Raw genomic sequence first — 25,723 nt, 5'->3', positions numbered from 1 at the left:
GTGCCTGAATTACCTGCCCACTCACTAACTTACCTCTTCACCTCTAACCCCACCATGCTCCACCACTGCTCCTCCACTACCATCATTCCCATCAGCAATACCTTCAGAACATCATTTCCTCATCTCCACTGAGATGTACCAAGAAGTTTGCAATAAATCCCGTTCATTTCTAATGCCCCTCCCTGTGTTCTGTTTCTGCGTTTGTGTACTCATCACACTGTTTGTAACAACCTTAACCTGTTAATATCCGTAATAATGGTGACATAGTTGTGAGCAGAGTTCATATTAAGGCAGGTTTCAGACCAGGTACAATTGAAAGAATTTAATAAATCAGGATGATGCTAACAGAATAAATCATTCTAAATAAAACCATGCAATATAGTAGCCGGGTTGGATCAGTGGGTAGAGCAGGTGCACATATGTTTAGAGGTTTATGCCTCGACGCAGAGGTCCAGGGTTCGACTTGGACCTGTGACCATTTCCTGCATGTCTTCCCCCTCTCTCTCTCTCCCCTTTCTCACATAACTGTCCTGTCCATTAAAGGCAGAAAAGCCCAAAAAATAATCTTAAAAAAAAAAAAAACAAGACCATGCAATATGGACATAAAAAATCAGGCAACCTAGATCATTATCAGTAATCGTGACATTCCTAAAGTACTGTGTTAGATCACTTTAGGCTGAATTTAATTCTTTAGACTAAATAAATGAGAGTTACATGTTCCGAGTAAGACACTGGCATACATCTAACGTGTTTAATTCAGAAGCTGATTTGAGTAGGTCATTGTACTATGCTTAAAGTCTGGTGCGTGTGTATCTATTATAATAAGAGGAAAGCAGATTCAGACACTTATATTTTCATACCTATCATCTGTGGATATTATAATGTTGTGGGAAACTCCTCCAAACCTTCGTTCTAAACAGAGAAGCTTCAAGCTTTTAGTCCTTCATTTTGACATTGAAATGTTAAGGGAATAAAAATCCCATTATCTGAAAAAAAAAAAAAAATTATAAAAGCATCTAATCTACAGGGTTGCTGGCACATTTCAAAATGTCAATTTTCCAGTAAGACATGTTTAATTAATACATGAGAGCGCCTTCTGTTTTGTATTTGCAATTTTAAAATGACTGCAATAAAATGCATATAAAGTTCATCCAACATTTCTAAATATAACGTTTGATTCTGAAGGCTCTATAGTTAAGACATATGCATTTTCATTTTAGCACTGAAAATTCATAACTGCTGATTGGTAGGCATAAATAGCTTTTGCAACATTTCCTTTTAATAGACTCTTGCTAAAAAAAAATAAGATATGATGTGTGAAGTTTGACAATGAAACTCTACAAAAAGTTCAACAATACGAACCAACAAACCCACTACAAGACAGCTATTCTCAAAGGGAGTCAATATGTGCCAATCATCACTTTGTGACATTACATATTTATTCATTTTAAAACATGTTTACACTCATATCCACTCGCTATGGGCTAACATGGGCACATAGTGGTTCATTGGTGCAGCCTGAGGTTACTATATTCTTATTAGTTATTATTAGTTTGTTGTATTATGTATTAGTATGCAAAAGTTCAAGGTAAAATGGAATGTGAAAGTGACATTGTAAGTGTGCTTGTACAATGATGATTAAAAATAAAAAATAAACACAATGAAAGTACATGCTGTTAATATAAGATATTAAAAAGCTGGTGTGTCTCCTCTGTGTGGTGTATTCCTCTTCATATGGACATGGTGACCTGGATAAACTAGAGAGAGAGAGAGAGAGAGAGAGAAAAATATATCCAGTGTTATTATTATTACAAATGTTAGTGATTCTGCTGCTCAAAAGTGTCCAGAAAAAAATAGTTATTGCAAGTTTAAGAGATAAACTGTAAGAGATGGAGAAAGACCAACAGAGATAAAGGCAGAGTTGGAAACCATTTCATACATACACTTTTTTTATATATTCTTTGTTGTGATGTTTCCCCACCAAGTTGGGTTAAAGGGCTAATCCAGCGCAAAATGAACCTAGGGGTTAATAACACGTATCCGAGTCGACCGTTCTCTGGGATTTGTTTTCATGCTAATCGAATGCGACCAGTTTTAGCGCAAACCGCTAATCAGCTTATAACGCTAGTCGTCGGGGCCACGGGTAAAGTATAAAGAAATCGCTATTTCTATACCTCTAACAAGGCTCAAAATATCACCACACTTCCACGGTAGCATAATGAGGGTCCCTACATGTAAACAGAAGCATTGAGAACTTTTCAAGTGTACAGACAGTTTATTAGCTCACGTATACATGTGGGCGCCATCTTGGGAAAACCGCCATGACCAGTCGTACGACGAACGTTGTGCAACCAGTAACATAGCTCAAGCACGACGTTCGTAGTTCGACTGGTCATGACTGTTTTCCAAGAATTTTCCCAAGATGGCGCCTGCCTGTATACGTGAACGGTACGGTCTTTCTAAACTATCTTTTTAATAAACTGTCTGTACACTTACAAAGTTCTCAATGCTTCTGTTTACATGTAGGGACCCTCATTATGCTACCGTGGAAGTGTGGTGATATTTTCAGCCTTGTTAGAGGTATAGAAATAGCGATTTCTTTTTACTTTACCCGTGCCCCGACAACTAGCGTTATAAGCTAATTAGCGGTTTGCGCTAAAACTGGTCACATTCGATTAGCATGAAAACAAATCCCAGAGAACGGTCGACTCGGTACACGTGTTAGTAACCCCTAGGTTCATTTTGCGCCGGATTTGTCCTTAAATGTTACATCCGCGTCTTGAATGTTAACAAATATACTGTCAACTGATTGTCGACGCTGTTTAACACCGCATCGACTGACGAGTGCCAAAGACGATTTTCTGCTCAATTAACCATCACCATCATACACTGGGGCCAGCACACCTGGTAGCCAATTTGCGCTAGTGTGAGAGTTTTGTGGTCAAGAGTAAGACAACACAGTTATTTTTAAAGTTAAACTTACATCATCATACTGAAATGTGGCATTGCCAGTTCGGGTAGTGTCTCTTCTTTGGAACTGATCTGAAAAACACATTAAAAACAGCCGACTTGGTTAACTTTCTCTTTCTGACTGAGCATTTGCTCATTAACACAACACCCACAGTTGTAAAAGGCTCTCCTCATCTATTGTTTGGCAACATCTTAAAATGCAACAAATGTTTTATTCAGAAGTAGAAAAAAGATCAGAAACATAAAGCTACAGGTGATCCACCAGTGAAAATCAAACTGCTCAAACATGCTCAAACAGCTGATAAAATCTACTAAATAAAGCTCTCAATAAGCTGCCAGTGTTAGTTCAGTGTTTCCCCCCCCCCTGTGATTTTATGAGACAAATGGTGCTGTTTGGTATTTTATTTAAATGCCAACTTTCTCAGATTTCATGCGTTCCTCGGCCCACTCACCGGTCAGCGCACGGAGTTTTACGCAACAGCTCACAAAGTCATCAAAGGTGATTCTGCCATGTGAACTGAAGCGCTTCATGATGATGTTCATGGCCTTAGGGCTCAGATTATAACCTGCAAAGAAATAAAAAATACATAAAATAAATGACATTAACTGTAAAAGAGCTTAACCAAGGAATTTCCTTAAATAATATCGGTTTCATGATAGATTTAAGAGATTGAGGACAAACTAAAAATGAATATATAAAACTACAAGATGTCTAACAGGTTGTTTTGTTAGTTTGCCCATACCCATGGAGGCCACAGCATGCTGCAGCTCTTGGCCCTCCACCGTCCCACTGCGGTCCCGGTCATAGGATGCAAAGGTCATCTTCCAGCCATTCAGAACCTGCCACAGATCCTTGAACTCAGCGAAACCCAAGCTGTTGGACATGTCCTTCTGAGAAACCAGTAAGTCAAGGACCCATCGCAAACTTTTCCAGTTGTCAGAACAATTGTCTCCATACTCACTAATAATCCTCATAAGAGATGGGAAGCTCACCAAGAGAATAACTACAGTATGTGATAAGACAATATTACATACTAATATTATTTAGTGTTCACTACTACTACAACTCGATACTATGCTTTTTTTGTAGGTAGTTTTAAAGAAATTATACAACAAATGCACCAAATGATAACAACGAATATCAATATAAGACTTTGGGAAGATTTGGTCAGTTCAACAAGGAGAAGTTGCTTCATTTCCATTGTGCACTGCATTGTAGGATAATAGTGACAGCAAATTCATTATGCATTCTAACATCTTTGAAAGTACTTAATTTTGTCACTTTTCTAGTGTGAACTGCATTATTAAAAACACAACCAAAATTAAAAAAACAGATGGCAAAACATTAAGTATCAAGTACTAAGTATTTTCGTGTGGGTCTGTGTTTCCTGGTTTAGTGCCAATGAAGGGAAACAGAAAAAAATGTGCTACCACCTTGCAACAGTTTGTTTTAGCCCTTTGCTGTTTCAACATATGCATAAAGTAACGGTTTTCCCAGTTTGCTGTGAAAGAAATGCTGCAAATACTCAACACTTTTCTTCTCTCTGGCTATTTCCTACAGGCCATGAAAACTGCAGTTATTAAGCCACTATTAAAAAAGAACAATCCAAACATGTCACTACTAACTGTGGAGACATGTGGAGTTCCCCAAGGCTCCATTCTGGATCCTCCTCTGTTCCACATCTTCATTCTCCCATTAGCTCTCAGATTATTGAAAACAACCAAATGTCTCACCATAATTATGCAGTCTACACACAGATTGATATTACCATGTCACCAGGTGACTCTGGTCCAATACAAGCACTGAGTCAATGCCTTCAACAAATCAATGATTGGATGTGCCAAAATGTTCTAGAGTAAAACAAAGAAAGAAAACAATTGTTCTGTGCTGATGGATGAAGGATACATCCAGCATGCTGATCATCAGTCTGCAGGTCTCCAGGCTGAAGGCTGGAGGAAGTAAGCACATAGGCTAAGACCACATTCATATGGACAAATCCACCACTACAATAAGTTATGTCATTAAATAAGATACGAGTCTTCATTTGCAGGAAGTGAACAACAAAAACAGACATTTTATTTGGGTTGTTACCCAAGCAGACACAAAGAAGTGACTTAATGTTTAGTGCTTCATGCACCATCTGATGTATCAATGCCTGGTGGGCCACTGTATACAATAGCATTAGGTTCAAATGTGTCTCAGACTTAACTGAGGATTTCTGTTTTGAGTGTACATTTAATATTAATATTAATCCTTACGTTTGTATGAGCCAGAGATGCCAGAGTGTGTGAGGCAGCTCTGCAGCTCGTCTGCCGAGATCTGTCCATCCTGTCAGAATTTAAGAAAACAGAAGGATGGGAAAGACACAATGCCAACATACAGTTAGATAACAATCAGCAAATTGCACAAAGTTAAGAGAAACATCAACAGTAGGGGTGGAACGGTACATGTATTCGTATTCAACCGAAACGGTACGGGCGTCTCGGTTCGGTACATGAGAATACATGGTTTAAAAATAAATAAAACTTGCGTGCAAATGAATTAATGTAATGCGGAACTACTGTTAGACACGAGTTTCTTTAGGGACACCTAATCTGTAGCCCCGCCTTAGCTCTGAAGCTCCCGAGCTCCGCCTACAATACATCCATGCCTACCTACATGTCGAGTTGGTCCAGTGAGTCCACACGAAGCAAACTAGTCCCTTCCATATACAACCAAACACGGACGTAGCTGTATCCCTTCTCGCTTCGACCACAAATGACCTCCACGCCCGTTTGCTTCGCAGTTTGCTCCGGTATTAGCCGTTAGCTCCGCCGTTAGCTGTTAGCTCCGCTATTAGCTGTTAGCTTCGCCATTGTGTGTGAAGCTAACACCAAAACTGGTCAACTGCTCTGTGTAACTGAAGCTGCTTTTTTGAACACCCCTGCTCTGTGCATTCACATATGAGAGCAGCGCTTGTCTCCCATATCTCACTACTAGCTGATTGTCTTATTTTGTTTACAAGTTCCAGATGGAGTCTGGAGATGATGTGGGGTAGCCTACTTATTGTTTACTGTTTACATCTTACTTTATACACTCAGGCTGTTGCAGCTAGCTCAGGGGAGAGACTGGATGACACTAGGTGGTACAGCCTGAGACACGCACAATAAAAAAAATTGCCTTTTGCATTTTTGTTTTGCTTTTCCCTCCATTGTACCGAACCGAACCGTGATGTCTGAACCGAGGTATGAACCGAACCGTGACTTGAGTGTACCGTTCCACCCCTAATCAACAGTATTATTAATATTAAATGTATATTGGCTGGTATTGTGGGGGTGCATTACCTGTCCAGCTACAGCTGAAAAATATCCATAGAGAGGATCCTGCTGCAGGGAGAGAGATAAACAAGAAAGTTGTTGTTGTTCATCCTCTTCACTCAAATATAATCAATACCAGCTGTCTGCATGTTTTGCATAGTCCACCAGCACTGACTCAGAGTGAGTGTTGACTCCTGAAAAGACTTGAAATTATCTGGTTATCTATTGTGTGTGTGTGTGTGTGTGTGTGTGTGTGTGTGTGTGTGTGTGTGTGTGTGTGTGTGTGCGCTCCTCAGGGCTTGTAAAGAAGAAACCCCACCCTTATTTACCCTAAACCTATTGTAAATCCATCATAAAACTGATACAAGAGCTAAAAAATTTGTAAAAGATTCTAGGCAAACGGTCAAAGTTTAACAGAACAAATCAAGTAGGCCTGAAATTTGCTAGAAAAAAAAAACAACGTCTTTTACTTGTAGTGGAGTATTTTCACAATGTGGTAACTTCTTCCACCAATGGGTAACATCTTGAAAAGCTTAACATTAAAATGTGTCTGGAATCAATTAAAGAGCATGTAGCCTAATAACTTGTCCTTATGGTTAGCTGATAGCTCGCAAGCTATCCACATCAAGCTTAATGACAAATATCAGGTAAACATCTAAACAGATAATACACCTGTCATGCTGCCTATTTCAGTCAACTCGACCGACTTCCGCATGTCCTACCCATAGACTGTATATAAGGGTCCTACCCGGACGCGAATTTGCGATCCCTAGGATGGCGAAGGAACGTTCCGCCCTACTCTGCCTCTGATTGGCTGTACTCATGCTTGAACGTAACCAATCCAACCAACGAAGGCAACGAGTACTAGCCAATCAGAAGCGTCGTTAGGCGGGACATACCTTCGCCATCCTAGGAAGCACAAATTCGCCGTCGGGACGGTGCTCGGTGGACATACTCAGCTTAATTCACATATTTCATTACATTTAAAAGCTTCCTTACCGCGACGCCGCCAGGGGCAGCACCGTATCCTGGAAAGGCCATTATTCAATCTATTATAAAAAACAATAAAATAAGGAATTCAAGTCGAAATGTACACCGCGCTAACGCCTCCTTAACTTCAGAGGTGTGTCTGCAGATGTTACTGTAACAAGAAGAAGAAAACACGCCGGAAATGAGATTATAAAGTCTTGTAAACGAGCCTGACGCACCGAGGCGGGTCTTAATGAAGGTATATCCCGGAATGAACCGACCAGACTCCGGCAGGAAACAAGCAGAAAAATGTGAAATCTTCGGGATATTTGTTGTTAAATGGCCGGTTTCCTCAACGCTGCAGTGAGTGACCACATGACCTCTAATTGACCAATCGGATCAAAGCGCTGGCTACAACAGCTTTTTGCAACAGGAAAAACATTAAATGAAATCTGATCACACATGCATCATGCACGCACAAAATACACTCAGCTGCTGGAATCAGAGAAGTTTTTGACTCAAACCGATTAATCGATAATCAAATTAGTGTTTAATAGTTGACAACTAATTATTTTTGCAGTGCTACCTGTAAGTATAATCATGACCATGTAAAATTATACAAAATGTCCCCTGTGACTGGTATACTATTATTTTATCATTAGATTATTATTACTCATGCATTATTGTAAAAGCAGGATTTTACTGTTGGAGTTGGTTGAGCTGGAGCTCATTTTGAACTATTAACTGATTCATATTTTCAATATGGATTCACCTGCTGTGTATTTTATCAATTAATCAATTCATTGATTGGTTGATTGGTTTGTGAAGCAGTGAAATAAAGTGAGAAATGGCGTCACACAGTTAGAGCCCAAAGTGACACATTTACAATGTCTGTTTTGTCCAAACCAACAGTCCAGACCTCAACATTATAAAAAAAAATATATATATATATAACATTTAATTGACCTTTTTACATACAGTCGGCTGGTGCCATAGACACAACTACAGTATAAAACCAGAGTGAAAACTTCCCTTTGAATGTGATCGTTGGTTTGGAAGTAAAGAACTCTCTTGAATCATTAGGACTTTCCAAATATTACATATTACATTTCAGGTTGCGAGCTTTAATCAATCATATACAAATCCCACACATCCTTCACTTAAAGGTGCTCTAAGCGATGTTGGGTGACGGCACTTCTTGTTGACGTTCGAAGTATTTTCAAACAAAACGAGGCTAACTCACCCCTCCCTCCTCCTCATCCCGTCCCCTCCACCTCCCTTCCGTGCTTCCGTGCACTAACCCCCCCCCCCCCCCCCCCCCCCACCCCCAAATCCTTCTTGTCGGGTATTGGCTGGAACGCGGGAAGACTTTTTGTTATGTTTGGTGGTGCAGGTTGGCGCAGTTTGTTTTTGTTGCCGTCTGTGGAGCCTGGGCTGTCTACAGAGACCGCGTTTTTTTTTTTTTTTTCCAGTGTGTTCTGGGGACAGGCAGCTAGCGGATAGTGAGGAGATGTTTGCTGTATGTGACAAAAAAAGTTGTAGCCTAAAAAACGCGTGACATCACTTAGAGCACCTTTAAGATGACGATAATGTAATTTGACCAAAATAAAAGCAAACCTTTGGTTCACTTTGATGGATTAGAGTTGATTTTTGTACACTGTAGTCTTTGAGGTGAGTACACCACATTCCTGAAAACACCAGCTTGCTCTGAAATGGGGATATGTAAATTATAGAGGTAGTCAATGTTTAAATGCATGCAAAACACAGGCATGATCCTTTAATAGAAGGCATTACATCATTAGCTGAGACAATCTGCCCCATCAGCTTCACTATAGAGACTCATACAGTCACTCCTGCTGCGTCCAACTCCGGTCCAAAGAAAACCATCTGTGGCTCCATCTTTGGTTTCAGAGGCAGAGCGGAGACGAAGAGGAGGGGAAGAAGACTTCAGGGATTTTACCTCCCCGACCACAAACACTCGTGGAGGACACTGAAGATCGGGCTTCGGGATGAACAGACTGAATCCTGACTGTTGGCTTTGGTCGCCCACACCTCCTCTGTGTCTCCTTCCTCAACATTCAGGGAACCTTGCTTTAGCCATGCTGGGCCACCGCGAGGAAGAGGCGGGAGAGGAAGAGGCAGGAGAGCACCCCGCTGCCTGCTGCTATAATACAGGTAGGTTTAAGATAGGGTAAGGACATGTTTTATTGATCTGAGTTTAAGTTTATTTCATTTATATAGCACTTTAAAAGCAAACAAGTTTGCACCAAAATGCTCCACAAAGACGAACACATGTATACAAGCATAAAACACATATATAATAATAATAATAATAATACATATAATTTATACTTTATTAATCCCGCAAAGGGAATTACAATGTTGTTATAACTAACAATTACACACAGGATTGAAATACATACACATGCTCAGTATCCATACATGCACAAATGGAGAGATGCCAGAGGGAGGGGGCTGCAGCTGTCGATGGACAGGCGCCCCGAGCTGTTTGGGGTCCAGTGCCTTGCTCAAGAGCACAAAGGCAGTGCCCAGGCGGTGAACTGGCCCCTCTCCAGCTACCAGTCCAGCACCTATATACACAGATAATGGAAATACAACACTATTCAAGAAGAAACAAGATGAGACACAAATTGAAACCCTTGAAATCAGATCAGAAAATATACAGTATATATACATATACACATACATATACAGTATATATATATACATACACATATATACATAAACAAAAGCCAGAGAATAACAGTCTTAAGGCACGTCTTACATAAAAACATCCACAGACTCAGCCTGTCTAATGGCTTCTGGCATGTGGAAATGAAGTTGTTGCATTAGTAAAAGCAGAAAAATAGGCATTATTATACAACTGGAAAACAAAGTAATACAATTCATAAAAATAACAATAGCAAGAAATCAGATATAACATCTTGTCAAGCCACTAATGGCATTAACTATGCTCTTAGATAAGCACTTTGAGTATGATAAAGCTCTCTATAAATGTATTATTATTATTTTTATTATTATTATAGATAAGATATAATAGAACTTGATTAAAGTATTAATGTGTATAACAACTTTAAATGTGAGTCCTTTTTAGAGATATTGTGTCTGATGCTGTTAGTATGTGTTTGTGTGTGACTGTCTGTGCGTTTCATGACTCATACGTTCCTTTCCTTTTCTCGGGTCTATCTTTGAAAAGAATCAAAATTTAAAGGATTAAAGGTTATAAAATTGAACGTGTTGATCCTGCCATCAACATATTCCATTACTGAGTGTATATTTCTGTTTGTACATGAAAAACCTCTCACTCCCCGTCCCGCTATGTGTGCACAGGCGAGTGTGTGTGCATGTGTGTGTGTGTGTGTGTGTGTGTGTGTGTGTGTGTGTGTGTGTGTGTGTGTGTGTGTGTGTGTGTGTGTGTGTGTGCTGATCACTGGTGACTTCATTCCTTGTCCAAACCCAGCGGGTTCTTTCAGCAGATACAGGAAACAGACGGATCAGACATATGATTCGGCCATGTCTTGCAACTCCGAGCCAAGCCCGTGCACTAACCAGCCATGCATGTTTGGGTTATTAATGTGTCTTTAAAGTGTGAATAAAATGCATTTATATGCAACAATAATTATGCTTTTTATTTAATACAATTCAGGTTAACCTGAACACTACCTGGCTATGTATTTCTGTTGCTTTTTTTAGATGTTTTTTGTTAATCATTTGCAGAGAAACATCAACAACTCTAGGTTACACTTCATTTAAATATTTAAGCTATTTATCAGTGACAGATACTGATTCCACACCAAGTTATGCAATAACTTCCCACCTGTATGTGCAGGTTGTGATGACGTCATCAGTCGGACTGCTGGCGCTCAGCGGTCAGTCTCCGAACCTCCCGTCCACTCAGGGATCATCAGCAGCAGCTCCGGCCCGGCTGGGCGAGGTCCTGCTGCTCCTCCCTCACAGCTGCCAAAAACAGTGATCGGTGCCGATGGGGGAGACGTGCCGCCGCATTTCACTGGCGGGCGTTGTTGGGAGGGTCCAGGGATGGAGACCCAGCGATGTGTGTGTGGTTATGGGCAGAGGCAACTGGAAGGTTTGGGTTCCTGCTGGCCTGGATCTCCATACGTCTACTACGGAGGTGAGTGCTTACCTAGCCTTTAACCCTCCTGTGTTGACCCATTTCTCAAGAAGTTTCTATATCAGAAATTTGGGTTTCTTTCAACCAAATTGTCATACAAAAATAACATGAATGGTTCCATACAACGCTCGTCACAAGTAAAATAAATGATCAGTTCACTACTTTCATTGAATGTGGGTGTTTTATTTGGTTTTATAGCATTTGAAAAAATAAATTGATAAAAGAACGTTGAAAAAAGTGTCAAAAATGTCAGAAAAAGCTTCATAAATGTAAAAAAAATGTGCAGAAAAAAAACACAAAAACATTGGAAAAAGTGACAAAAAACTTGGAAAAAAGTGACAAAAACATTGAGAAAAGCCTTACACATCGGGAAAAGTGACAAAAACGTTGAAAGAAGTGACAGAAACATTGGGTAAAGCGTCAAAAGTGTTGAAAAAGATGACCAAAACGTTGAAAAAAATGTTTTAATTTCAAATTTTGACCCAGAAAAGACAAAATGTTGCATGGTCGAACGGGAAGACAAACACAACACAAGGGTTCAATTGTGTGCTTTGTAAAGATTTTCTGTTTCTTACTCTGATTTTAAAGGTCCCACGTTGTAAAAAGTGAGATTTCCATGTCTTTTGTGATTATTAAGCAGGTCAAAGTGCTAAATAAATACTGTGAAAGTATCAAAACGCTAAACCCACAGAGAAAGTGCCCAACATTTAATGCTAACAACGTTGTTTTGCTTACGCAGTGAGGAGGAACCTGGTGGTTGGAGTGGAGGTGGTGGAGGAGGTTGCTGTTGAAGACACTCTAGAAGTAATGTAAGTATTGTAGGACTATCTTATGACAGTTAGGCTGACTATACCACTAAAGCTATTCTTTCTATGCTATATGGAATATAAACGTCTATTTATTCTACAGCGTAAAACCTTTTTCAAGTTCAAGTTCAATACTTTATTGCCATGTCAACACAGGTGATTGGAATTTGTCTTGGTGCCAATCAGGTTAAAAAAAAAGGCAATACATACACAGGAACATACAGTACATAAAAGACAATCACATAGACAATCATTCAAACCAGTACAAACCTGTAAAGACCTTGTGTGTGTGTGTGTGTGTGTGTGTGTGTGTGTGTGTGTGTGTGTGTGTGTGTGTGTGTGTGTGTGTGTGTGTGTGTGTGTGTGTGTGTGTGTGGGAGTGTACAGTCTATAAAGTGCATTTGAATAAGGTGCATTTTGTACAGGTTTACTCTGCAAGGTGCCTGAGCATTAAGGAGCCTAATAGTGGCAGAGTAAGTACTGTTACAAAAGCGGGATGTTTTGCCCCTGAGACTTTGAACTCTCTTTCCTCTCTTTGTGTGACACAGAGTTGCAGTGTGGTTCACAGCAACACAATCATACATGTATGTTTGGTCTATAAAGATGGTTGCTGTCTTTTCTCTTCTCAGAACAGAGGACATATACACAGATGATCTGCTGGATGCTGAGCTGCTGCAAGACGCCCAGCTGTACCCCACATGAGCCCAGAGAAACTTTCAGCGTGTCCTGTTGTTGTATACTGGGACAGTGACTGTTAACACTGGAAACAAAGCTATTATTCACATATTTATCAAATTTGTTTGTATTTTATATATTTACCCTATCACTATTTTTGTGTAGGTGTGTCTTTGAAATGCTGTTTGTCTTTTTTTTTAATTAAAGTCCCTGTCAATTGTCATTATTGAGAGTTACAACAGAAACGAACAATAAAAAATGACTGGTTGTTATGACTGTTTTTCTTTTTTTTAAATGGAAATATATAATATAAAATAATATAACATGGTATTAAATCATATAACATAAAAAATATAGATAAAATAATATAACATAATATAATTTAAAAAAATAATATAATATAAAATAATGAAATAGTGGACTTCAACTACCAGCATGCATCGCTCCCGTGCTCCAGGCGCCAACGCCCCGTGATACGTCATAACCTCGCGCAGAATATGGCTGCCGCAAGTGCAGCGAAAACACAATACCGATGATTTTGGGACAAATTACCATCAGATTTTAACTTAAAAACCTCAAAATGTCCGACTCATTAAAAACACAGACTCTTCAGGATCGACTGGACCGTCTACAGGAGCTGACAGAGTTCACAGAAAACTGCAAAAAGCAGCTAAACGACATATTTGAAACGCTGGGATGGTCGGTCGACAACTCCAACCAGGTAACCCGTTGGGTTAACGTTAGTTTAGCGTTAGCGTTCAGTTTTAACGTCCCATATTATTATAAAAATAACACAACGTGGTTATCATATTCAGAATTTAATTAAAGGAAAGCGTTGCTTTTCAGTTGCCGAACGGGACACCGAGTAAAGGCCAGGCAGCTTTATTTGTAACGTCTAGCACAGTGGTTCTCAAGCTTTTTTTCAATAATGTTCCCCCTTTGAACAGTTTTTTTTTAAGCCATGTAGCTACCCCCTAACCAGCGCGAATAATTTTTGGTAGAATAAAAAAGTCTTTACAAAGAGGAACAATACAGCGAAGTCAGCGATAGATTTATCAGCCTTGTACCTAGAAAACATGGAAATGCTGATGGACAATGCAATGGAAAAAGACGGTAGAAAGAAGGAAGGAAGGCAAGAATAGGTCGAAAATAGTAATACAAACTTCGAAAACAAACACAGTAGAAAGAAGGGAGGCAACACTAGGGCGACAAAAACTTTGAAAAAAGCAGAAAAAAACGTGAAGGAAAAAGACAGTAGAAAAAAGTAAGGAAGAAAGGCAAGAATAGGTCAAAACAAACGACAAAACCTTCAAAAAAGGAGACAAACTTCAAAAACTTTGAAAAAAGCGACAAACTTGCAGAAAAAAAGACCGTAGAAGTAACTATACAACCTTGTAACTGAAAAACATTTTGCAAAAAAATGTCACGTACCCACTGCATCTAAAGTACCCCCAGGGGTACACGTACCCCCATTTGAGAAACACTGGTCTAGCACATGTCAGCAACGAGGCAATTCAAATGTTTAACGTTAGCTACATAAGACATTAAAGAGCCGTTAAAAACAACTAAAAATATAAAAACAGCTAAAATAGAATAAGACCGATATGAAATACAAGAACAAAAGTTACAGTGCAGTCAAAGAAATGAGTAAAAAAAGGCAGTATCCTAAAGAAAAGTCCTCAGCCTTGATTTAAAATAAGAGAGTTGCAGCGGACCTGCAGTTTTCTGGGATTTGTTCCAGATATGTGGATCATAAAAACTGAATGCTGCTTTTCCATCTTCTGGCTCTGGGGACAGAAAGCAGACCTGACCCAGACATTACTATATTATTATTATTATTATTATTATTATTATTATTATTATTATTATTATACACTATTACAAAGAAAGGAAAAACTAAAACAAGTAGAAAAAACAACACCATCCTAAGACCGGTATACGTGCAGTTTAGTGTCCCAAATTATTTTCCAAAAACTGAGTGTCCCAAATGATGAGGGTCTTATTTGAGACAGGTTACCATAACCATAACCCAAACACATGTTAAACAGGTGGTTTAGCAGGTTCATAATTAAGGACATTGTATGGGGAATTTGGGACACTAAACTGCACATATACCCATCAGACCAATAGAAAACTACTTAAACTTTATGAGCTTGAAATATCAGGTGAAACTTATATTTGTGTGTGCAGACAAACACAGAGCCAGAGTGTGGTGGTGTGTTTAATCTAAACATAAATCTAGAAACTGATTTTGTTTCTTTTTTTAATGTTTTCACAGGAAGCAATGGAGCAGTGTCCCTACGACCCCAACCACAGAGTCCCGGTGAGGAGCATGGAGAAACACAAAGCCTCCTGCCGCCGCCGAAAGATGGGCTACTCCGCTGAGGAGGAGGTAACATACACATGGCTCTAGTCTAAAGTAGAAAGTTATGAGTAGGGGTGGAACAAAATATGAATACGGCAACATATGGTTGTCTTTTATTCGTGGGATACGGGAATCGATACGCTGGCGCCACTATCGATATTGTAATTATTAAAATAAGGCGCTCTAAATAGATTCCCCTGCTCCCATTGTCAGTGCTTCGTGTCTCCTCGAGGTGGCACTCAACACATGAATGAGAGAGACTTGAATATAAGTTAACCAGCCGAAGAGGAAGAGGTTTTCAACGGGATGGCCATAGACTGTTAATATTAATGGACAATGCATCCGGTTCGGCGAAGTACTGCAAATGCGGAAGTGCCTTAAACCTGCATTCTATCTGAATTCCAGCAGGGGGCGACACATGCGGTGGCAAAAGGAGGTCGGTTGAGAATGACCCACTGCACACTTGATTTATTACCTCAGTAATATAACTACATTTTCATAATGACTTTATGGTCTCAATCACTAGTTTTAAGTCTTCTGCAATACAGAATGATGTTCATTTTTTGAATTATGGTCTCGTTGATTTTAAAATCGACGATAAAGCAGGGGGTGTTTTAGGGCGTGGCTATGATGTGGTTGACAGTTTGCGGCCTATCTTATATGTAATATAACTATGGGACACAGATTATGTCAAACCTAGCGAAGCTAAATCTTACCTCGAATTATGTAGGCTAGCTTTCAGCAGCAGTTGCATCCAGATTGCCAGTGAAAGTGTGTAACGTAACGTAGAGTGTAAGCAGCGTTGCCAACTAGAGATGGTCCGATAGCATTTTTTGCTTCCCGATACCGATTCTGATACCTGAACTTGCGTGTCGGCCGATACAGAGTACCGATCCGATACCAGTCTGTCATATATTTTATTATGTTTTAACAACTATATGTTTCCCTTTACGGGTGTGTTTTACAACCTCAATCTGTTCCAGTACACCATGAACTCTGTGTTAATGTAATGCTCTTAATCATGAAGAGAGCAGTAACAGGTTTTATCACTCTATTGCAGGCGGAGATGTTTGACCCTTCTGTGTGTTATGAGAACAGCAGTGTCAGAAGCTTTACAATGGGTGAGTCATTATTGATTACCGTTATCTTAAATCCCAATTCAGATAAGCTGGGTCAAGGGTGCAATAAAATGACATTTGTTTTTCATTTTTTAAATCAGAATCAGAAGATTTATTGTCATTGTACAAAATGAACAACATCATTTTTAGGAGCAGTTCATAGATCTAAATCTAAAAAGACAAGAAATGAATAGTAAAACAACAATCATAAATAGAAAGAAATATACACACTAAAAGTACTAGGTATTGCACATGGTGTGTGTGTGTGTGTGTGTGTGTGTGTGTGTGTGTGTGTGTGTGTGTTCAGTGTGGTGATGGCTTGTGGAAAGAAGCTTTGATTTGAAGAAAATGTCTTGAAGGCCATACATTTATTATGATGCTTTTGTTCCTGGAAATAACAACATAGACAATACAACCACTGTTATTATATAAAGTTATGTAGCTCCAAAGATCACCTGATTAAAGTCAAGATGTTCTGGAAAAATAATCTTTGTTTTTAAAGGGGAAGGTAAAAAGGACCTGAAAACAAATATACCTTTTGTTCTTGTCCTTGTTTTTGGGATAACTTTTTCTAAAGATACGTTTAAAGAACAGGAAAGACAACACTTAAAGAACTGCAAGACGGTATCAAATAAGTTGTTCATTCATAAGATCTTTTTATTGTTTCTTCATTTTAAAAAATACAACCACCTACCTCAACCGTGCACCTGTTCTTCTTGTTCACATTTTTTATCTTTACTATGGGATGATATGAAATACAAATAGAAGTTAACGTGCATGTTTCTGGTTTAACCAGCCCTGCCCAGAAACACACACTTTGTATTTTCTTGGTACATTTCTCAGTTGTCATCATGTCCTTTTCTTTCATTCAGACAAATCCACCCAGCACCAGGTGATCCTGCAGGCGAGGTCTGCTGCACCGCTGATGAGGATGGAGGGAGTCTTCTGGCAAGGTGTGAGCTTAATTTGTAAAGGTTCACTGTCAGCGGCGCAAATGTATACCGTCCTGACCAGAGAGAGGTTTATAGTTAGATTTCACAATCCAATAACGTTAAGTCTTAAACCCCAGATGCAGTGACTAACCACTAGATGACACCAGAGCAATATCTTATGCCATCCTCACTAACTCGTCACTCAGCTGTTTGCTCCCTCTGGACCTACATCAGCCTCATCCCCCCCCCCCCAATTATTAATCCCGCTAAATAAGAACCTATATTTTCTTGATTTGAGATTGTTGGCTTTTATGTGATGTCATATTTCTGCTGACATATCTTATACCATGTGTTGTGTGTTCTGTTCGCAGTGACAGTGGTGAGTATTAGCGAGGAGCTGGGCTCTAGAAAGTTCTGCAGCTTTGGTTCAGGCTTGCCTGATTACGTGTAGTATCCTTTAACATCATATCCTTTCAAACCACAGGGCTGGGCTGGGACACACACACACACACACACACACACACACACCCACACACCATATACATATTTTAGCAAACTCTTTTCCCTTTACGTGTTGGGGAAAATCTTCATACACAAGACAAGACTTTATGTACACAACATTAACGTCACTTCCTCTTTCCATGAAGTCCACTGCTGAAATTATTCCAGTTAAAAGCCATGATCGCTTACTGATTTCATTCGCTAGATCCATATTGATCACAAAGAGATGAACAATTGATAAAAGCTCACAGCTGGACTCGTATCATGGGCACGAGTTGTGTTGACCACATCCGGATGTATAATAGTGTTTTTTTTTGTTTTTTTTAAAGCACAGTGTGTCAGGGCGATTTGTGTGTAAAGCTTCTCTGGTCCTCCATCAGGTCAGTACTCCGGCCAGCCCATCGACGTGCCTGAGAACCACAAGCGTGCGGTGTGTGACCTCACTGTGGCCGACCGACTTGCTCTGTACGATCATGTGGTCGGCGTCCTCAACCAGCAGAAGGAAGCGGCCTCCTCCAGCAACGACGACCTCTACGTAGACTTGGTGTCCAAACTCCAGAAGGGTAAGACTCGCACATCACGGTGAAGACTCCCAAACATCAGAATGATATAAGAACAAAACTGGGTCCGATTACCTGTACATGGAAAACCGCAACAATTTGGCTCATAAAATTTTCCTTATCAGCCGTTAAAAATAGTTTCTGTTTGGCTTCGCATTTTGCTTTTATTTTGGTGAATACACAAAGAGCAGTTAGTTTTTTCCCCTCAGCGTTGTCCTCAGGTAAAATGAGTGTGTTTGTGTGTAGATGAACAACAGAATGAACCAAAGACTCACCTGGAGCTGATGGCAGAGATGAGGGACTACAAGAGGCGGCGTCAGTCTTACCGAGCCAAGAACGTTCACATCACCAAGAAGTCCTACACTGAGGTACCAGCGAGCAACGGGGCAATGTTTGGCTGCTCCTTTTTACCCATAATCCCTTCTATATGTTGTCACACATTTTCAGGCCACCTTGTGCTGTTAGTTTATATATATAATATATACATTTATTATAATATATATAATATATAATTTATTATATAAGATATAAATTAACAGTGGCAATAATAGTCACAATAAAGATAATGGAACTATGACTAGAAATAGTAGTTGTAGTAGTTCAGGGCACTGCAGGGTGTTACAGGGTGTAGCAGGGCACTGCAGAGCGTAGCTGGGCATAGTAGGGCGCAGAGCAGGACCACGGCGACAGCTGCAACCATGATTTAGGTGCCATCCTAATCCAAGGAAAACTGCTGGGCGAAAAAAAACATAAGGACTCTGGGGAATAAGCTCCCCAGAGCTAAGTTAGTAACAAGCATTTCTGGGACATGGATGCACACATTTAGGCCTTTACTGTGACAGCTTAGACATGAAAGGGGGGAGAGAGGGGGAATGACATGCAGGTAAGTGCCGCAGATCGGCAACAAACCCGCGGCCTCTGCGTCGAGTACTGAGCCTCTATATATGGCTGCGCGCTCTACCACTAGGGCACCCAACGTCTCATTACCTTTCGCAAGCAATTTAAATAGGTTCAAAATCATCCGTCAAGTAATGTAGTAAAGCCTCAGGACACTGGCTGTTATGACCAATCAGTGCAACAGATTCTTGAAATGCACAGAAATCTTCAATCACTACACCGTGAGGAAGGCTGGAGCTGACACACGTTGCTGTGCTTTTAAAAGTCTTGCCAAATGAATTAAAGGCCTTTTTTTAATTTTTTGTAACCAACCTTTATGCCTGCATGTTTTTCTTTTTTCTTTTTCTTTTTTTTTTTTCTTTTTTTTTTTTTATATGACTTTTCTGGTCATAACTCTTCCTCCTGTCCATGAACTTTATAAAGGTACTAATTGATTGTGACTGTGCTCACCCTGTAGGTGATCAGAGAGGTGATCAACGTCCACTCAGAGGAGCTCAGCAGACAGTGGAGAGATGAAGAGGACGAGTCGACGAGATCTGAACTCTCCTCCCAAAGGTACGACAAAACACTGTGACCCCCTGACGATGATGTCATTTTGTTTAATAAGGAAATTAAACGTATTTTTGGAGTGAAGAAAATCTGTCGGAGCACTGCTTCAACGATTGATATTCTCTGTCTGTCAGACGTCGGCTGGATGGGAGGCGGTCGTTGTCGTCAGAGTCTCGCCACTCCCACAGCAGACGCCATCGCAGCCGAGAGCGAAGCCCAGACAGAGAGAAGAAGAAGAAGAAGAAGAGGGAGAGGTGAGAGAGGACAAATTAAAGTGATCATATTATGCTTTTTGGCTTTTTCCCTTTCCTTTATTGTGTTATATATCTTTTTTGTGCATGTAATAGGTTTACAAAGTGATAATGCTCGCCTAGCTGCTAGCGTAGCACGCCCTCCTACTCTGCTTCTGACTGGCTAGTAGTCCTTACCTAGGTACTGTCAGGGCACGCCCTCCTACTCTTCTTCTGACTGGCTAGTAGTCCTTACCTAGCTACTGAGCATGTGCGACTCCCAACAAAGATGGAACAGAAGTGAGATGTCTCACTCTGTAGATAAAACAGGGAGCTCAACACACAGGGTGAAAAGAGGAGCTGCTGCAATGTGCAGTACAACAAAAATGTTTTTTTGAAAATTAAACCATGCAAACTTATTGTCTAAATACAATTATGAACCTGAAAATGAGCAGAATATGAGCACTTTAACTAATATTGTATACAGTTGTTTTTGTATGCTTCATTACTGGATGCTTAACATAAGTTTGTCTTCTTTTAAAACATGTACAAAATGCAGCTGCCAGACTATTAACCAGAACAAGTCGCCAGTCTCCTATCACACCAATCCTTGCATCCCTTTATTGGCTTCCCGTAAAATTCAGAATACCGTCTAAGATCCTGTTGATTACCTTCAAGGCATTACATGACCTTCCCCACCCCCGCTACATTTCTGAGCTCCTTGTTCCTCACTCCACTACACGCCCACCCAGATCCTCGCCCCTTGGTCTTTTATCCATTTCTCGCTCCAACTACAAAACCAAAGGAGATCGTACCTTTGCCATTTCATCCATATTTACTCCAACCCTCTGGAATCTTCTCCCTCAGTCAGGTCTGCTGAATCTCTGGACTGTTTTAACCGTCTTTTACAAACCCACCTTTATACATTGGCCTAAATATGCTGTATTTTAAACGTAATGTTTAGTCTTATTTATTTCTTTGTATACTTTGTAACTGTGTGTGTGTATAAGTGTTGTATAAATAAAGTGTTTGTTACTTACTTCTTACGACGCAGCTATAGAAAAAATATGAGATGGCAACAGTCATTGGTCAAAACTTTATTGGTAAAACAGGCTTTTGTTTCTGAAAGTGACAACATGTATTCTCACTGTGCATCTTTACAGGGAATCCCGTTCTCCTGATGACCACCACCACCACCACCACGACCGCAAGAAGAAGAAAAAGAAGAAGAAAGAGGAGAAGAAAGAGGAGACGTGCTAGTGCTGGATCAGCAACAACAGATCAGATGAGGTCAAAGGTCATCGTGGCTCCTACGGGTCAGAAGATGTCGGGTGTCATAACATTTTAAGATTATAAACGAGGGGATTTTGCAAATAAATAAATTGGTAATAAAGTTTTGGGAACCGGCAACATCAACATTTTTAGCTTTTTGTTGCTTCGCAAACACCATTTTAAAATATCAAATATGCCTTTCATATCATGTTTTAATACTACTGCTTTTAAATTTCTCAGTTTTTATAGTGTAATTCCATGTCTGCAAGTAACGTGTCAATTAATCTTAATTATTTCCTTGATTAATTGATTAGTTGTTTGGTCTAAAAGCTATGGACGATGGACTAGCAGAGCAAGTGTAATATGTTTTCTAGCGATCACGTGCAGTGAATGGTTAATAAGCTTTTACGTCTGTTTTGGTGAGCCCAGAGAATATATTAAAAAAATAATGATATTTTAAAAGTAGCCTACATTTACAGCAGCTAGCTAACTGTAGACTACAGAGAAAGTATGATATTTTTACGTCCATTTCGGAGCGACGGAGGGAAAATATTTCAGTCGACACATTAAGTGGAACCGAAATTTGTGTTCTAATCCGGTCGGATTCCTACCGGTTGCAAAGGAGATCGTGCCTTTGCCATTTTAGCTCCAACCCTCTGGAGTCGTCTCCCTCAGTCTGTCAGGTCTGCTCAATCTCTGGACTGTTTTAAATGTCTTTTACAAACCCACCTTTTATACATTAGCCTCTCTCTAAAATGTCAGAAAATGGTGAAGAAATGTGGATCAGTGTTTCCCAAAAAGCCCAATATGACGTCCTCAAATGTCTTGTTTTGTCCACAACTCAAAGATATTCAGTTTACTGTCCCAGAGGAGAGAAGAAACTAGAACAATATTCACATTTAACAAGCTGGAATTACAGAAGTTTGACTCTTTATTCATAAAAAATGACTCAAACTGATTTAATTTATTATCTAAATAGTTAGCGATTCATTTAATAGTTGACAACTAATCAATTTAATCTTTGCAGCTCTAGCGCCAATCTTGAACAGGCCCCCCCTCCGCCTCTTCCTGATTGGCTGTGAGTGGTTTTCAACTACAGACCACATGGAATGTTGGACGGGAGTGTCATAGCTGGCACACTTATGTCACGGGGTTAAAGGTCACTCTGGTTTCGGGCTTGACTTTGCAGAGTGTCCTCATGTGTTTACACAAGGTTTCTGCAGTCGTTGGGAAGAATCCTGGGAAGTCTTTTCATTTGAAATGTGGCTTTCAGAGGTCTTTGGGGGGGAAAAATCCAGTTTGGAAAAAAGATGCTACTTAAAATGTTCAAGTCATCATTTTAAAACTACATCAGATCACACGTTATGTAATAAGTTGTCACTAGACTTGTGAAGGGAAACGCGTAGGATTCTTTAACTGTATGTTGAAGGTTTATTCTCGCTGTACCGTAAATTAACTCAGTTTACATGTTAGAATACTCCAGTTTGTTTAGATTTACATGCTTCTTTTTGTCTTCTTTTGAGCATTTTAGGCCTTCATTTTGTGGCAGGACAGCTTAGAGGAGGACTGAGCCTCTGTATGTGGGCGCACGCTCTACCAGGTGAGCTACCCAGGCGCCCGTAGATATACATTCTTCTGAATAAACTCAAACTTAGTACCATTGCTCTAAAGGCTTCAACCGGCTTCAACTCACGATTATTTTTGGTCGAAAAAACAAAAGACAATGAAAAATGTACAACACCTTTCCCCGAGCCCAAGATGACATCATTCAACGTCTTGTTTTGTCTAACCAAGAGTCCAAAAATCAAAGAGCTTCTGTTTTACAGTAAGGTCAAGAGTTAGTAAAAAACAGCAAGTTCTCACATTTTAGGAGTTGGAACCATCACATGTTTAGCTTTTTGCTCGAAAGATTACTTACAAGATTTATCGATTATTTGAAATAGTTGCTCAAATGTTCTGTTGATCAACTTATAATTGCAGCTCTAGTTCAGATCAGTGTGAAGTTTAGCCCAGATCATTTTAATTATATCTCATTTAATTCTTCCATCACAGTACTGTTTTAGTTCTTTCTATTTTTCAGATTAATTCATTCAATATATTTTTGAAAGTGCTGTGTTTGTGCCGGCCTCTAGCTCACCCAGTAAGAGCGTGCGCCCCACGTAGGCCTTTGCAGCGGCCCGGGTTCAAATCCAACCTGTGGCCCTTTACTGTATCATCCCATCTCTTTCCTGTCTATCCACGGTCACTACAGAATAAAGGGAACCCCCCCCCCCAAAAAATAATCTTAAAGAAAGTCCTGTGTTGAAAAAGTTTTGGATTTTTCATAAAACAAAACCTTTTTGTATCCCGATGTTGACAAAGATTACTTCTTCTGATATAATGAAGGTTATTGTGACAAGATAAAACGTATAGTTGAGTGTAGAAATTGGGCCGAGTTGCCGAAACTAATCTGGAGTTTCCATTTCGAGCTGCAGATAAAGTGTTCGCTAACTCTTGCAAAAGTGTAAAGTATTGACATGTTACAAGTTGACTTTTTGGCATGAAGATTATGTTTTGTTGGCAGCAGGATATGCCATAAACCATTAAACAGTTTTCAGTGAAATATGGTGGCATGTTGTAAGCAAAAGAGTTCATTTGTGGTGGAGATTTCAGATATTAAAATGTGAAAGGAATAATGTTCATTATGAAAAGAATAATGCAGGTTAAAAGTTAAGACTTTGCTGGCATGATTTTTCTGCGCAAATCAATCCATCTCTTTTTCTCTCTGTGTTCTCTGCCGATGCTGGATTCTGGCTCAGGTATTTCTCACCCTGTTGAGACGCAGAGATAGAGGACGAGAAGAAGAAGAACAAAAAAAAAAAAAAAGACAGAGGATCCCGTCAGTGCCTGGGAACCTGAGGGATCCTGGAAAGACAGAGAGGAGACAGAGACAGGACAGGGGGAACCATCGGGGTGATAATGCTGTGAGGAGAGCTGCTCAGGGAAAGCTAAATCAGGTCGTTTCTCTATCCTCGTCTGTATCCCGAAAGCGTCCTGTGCAGGATCTGGTCTGGTCTTAGGGGACTGCAGCACCATGGGAGCCTCCAGCGACAAGGTAAGAGAGGACGGTCTGGGTTTGGCCAGGGGCCCTGAAGGTTTGGTGTCTGTTTTAGCCCCCTGATGGGAGCAGCGGTGGAATAATAGTTGATTTGAGTCAACTGGGATTACATTTTTGGGGGGGGGTTAATGGAAAGAAAATTGTGTACAAATATCAGTTGTGGACCGTTTACTTTTGGAGAAATTGGACAAAGCCGTTGCAACATGGTTGGTTACAGCAATGGGACACCTTGTAGAGCAAAGAAACTGTCAGGTTCAGCAGCTTTTAAACGGGACAAACAGTAGCTGGACATTTGAGTAAAAGTAATCCAGCAAAGGGTTGGTTTTTCCATCTTTAGTCTGAATTGCCTGGTTCCCAGGGTGTCAACAAGCCCGTACAAGTGTCAAAATACCAGGCGTTAAAATCAGCATTTTTAAAATAAATTGTAATAAGTGAGTTCTTCCGTTCCACATTTAAATATTAGCAGATTTGCGATCTCTTTTGTTCGATTTAGTTTGTTTCTCCAGGAGCAAGATCAGAGGTTTCACAGCCTGGAAAACTCGACATAATTCCAACAAATATACTTTATCCTTACACTTCCCTGACCCTATGTGTTGGGGGAAAAAAAGCCTGTTGTTGATAAACCAAACTTGTGTCATACTGAACTGACCTGCAGAGAGAATCTAGCTGAAACCCAGCAGTTACTTTATTTAAACATGTTTGTATTTGCCCTTAAAATAGTATTTTATTATTCATTTCTGCTACCTGCATAACCCTTTCTTCAATACAACAGAGGAACTTACTCAGCATCATGCTTCACATTCAGATGTGCTGAGAAATCAAAAGGTCTTTTTTTCTGTGTGGGAGTTCTGCTGAGAGGGCATTTCTGTGGATCATTTTCTGACAAATTGTATTTCGTCACTCGACTGCCTGTGGCATTTTTCTCTTGATAGGTGCATCATACCAAAGCCCGATCTTTTACAGGTTATATGTATGGATTTGTATTTCCCCTGAAAGTGCATACTTGGCTAGACTCAAGCGAGGCATTTTTATTTAGTGAAGTAAAGTACAATACGTGTAAAAAATAAATACATTTGAGGCCCAAAAAGAAATAAAGAAACAATATACCCTGAAATGTCAAAAGTTGGTGTGAAACAATGAAGGTCTGTCTGGCTTTGTTTGGGAGTTCTGCTGAGAGGGCATTTCTTTGGATCATTTTCCATTTAATGATGACAGATTGTATTTCGTCACTTGACTCCCTGTGGCATTTTCTCTTGAAAGATGCATCATGCCAAAGCCCGATCTTTTACAGGATATATGTATGGATTTGTATTTCCCCTGAAACTCAAGCGA

General features: G+C 39.9%; 4 protein-coding genes across 6 annotated transcripts in view; 3 read left to right on the top strand and 1 right to left on the bottom strand.

The window, feature by feature from the left end:
- Positions 1-1,417: 1,417 nt before the first annotated feature.
- sri (sorcin) lies at positions 1,418-7,360 on the bottom strand. 2 transcript variants are annotated; one of them, XM_078252046.1, is made up of 8 exons: positions 7,267-7,360; positions 6,295-6,336; positions 5,230-5,299; positions 4,877-4,920; positions 3,714-3,861; positions 3,423-3,536; positions 2,984-3,042; positions 1,418-1,757 (listed from the first exon to the last, which is right to left on the bottom strand). In XM_078252046.1, the coding sequence occupies exons 1-8, from the start codon at positions 7,306-7,308 to the stop codon at positions 1,731-1,733; spliced, it is 546 nt and encodes a 181-aa protein (XP_078108172.1). In that variant the 5' UTR covers positions 7,309-7,360; the 3' UTR covers positions 1,418-1,730. The 2 variants fall into 2 exon arrangements, with proteins under 2 accessions (XP_078108172.1, XP_078108173.1); XM_078252047.1 differs by having other exon boundaries at positions 6,295-6,333; positions 7,267-7,356.
- Positions 7,361-7,512: 152 nt separating this feature from the next.
- LOC144519128 (uncharacterized) lies at positions 7,513-13,142 on the top strand. The gene is made up of 5 exons (XM_078252045.1): positions 7,513-7,599; positions 9,148-9,411; positions 11,087-11,389; positions 12,129-12,198; positions 12,825-13,142. The coding sequence occupies exons 2-5, from the start codon at positions 9,246-9,248 to the stop codon at positions 12,895-12,897; spliced, it is 612 nt and encodes a 203-aa protein (XP_078108171.1). The 5' UTR covers positions 7,513-7,599; positions 9,148-9,245; the 3' UTR covers positions 12,898-13,142.
- Positions 13,143-13,348: 206 nt separating this feature from the next.
- On the top strand, positions 13,349-21,438 carry snrnp48 (small nuclear ribonucleoprotein 48 (U11/U12)). The gene is made up of 9 exons (XM_078252039.1): positions 13,349-13,591; positions 15,149-15,262; positions 16,296-16,356; positions 17,226-17,306; positions 18,167-18,349; positions 18,593-18,714; positions 19,701-19,798; positions 19,927-20,046; positions 21,186-21,438. Exons 1-9 carry the CDS (start codon positions 13,451-13,453, stop codon positions 21,280-21,282), a joined length of 1,017 nt encoding a protein of 338 aa, XP_078108165.1. The 5' UTR covers positions 13,349-13,450; the 3' UTR covers positions 21,283-21,438.
- A 94-nt stretch (positions 21,439-21,532) lies between these two features.
- The window catches only part of LOC144519122 (uncharacterized), a 38,021-nt gene continuing 33,830 nt past the window's right edge, over positions 21,533-25,723 (top strand). Inside the window, exons 1-2 of one of the 2 annotated variants that reach the window (XM_078252037.1) lie at positions 21,533-22,894; positions 24,093-24,388. In XM_078252037.1, coding sequence (XP_078108163.1) covers positions 24,368-24,388 — 21 coding nt within the window. In that variant the 5' untranslated portion in view covers positions 21,533-22,894; positions 24,093-24,367. The remainder of the gene's footprint in view (positions 22,895-24,092; positions 24,389-25,723) is intronic. The other variant, XM_078252038.1, reaches the window with a different exon arrangement.

This window comes from Sander vitreus, chromosome 6, assembly GCF_031162955.1.
Source record: "Sander vitreus isolate 19-12246 chromosome 6, sanVit1, whole genome shotgun sequence".
In the NCBI taxonomy this organism is placed as follows: domain Eukaryota; kingdom Metazoa; phylum Chordata; class Actinopteri; order Perciformes; family Percidae; genus Sander; species Sander vitreus.
This window is presented reverse-complemented; position numbering and strand designations above follow the sequence as displayed.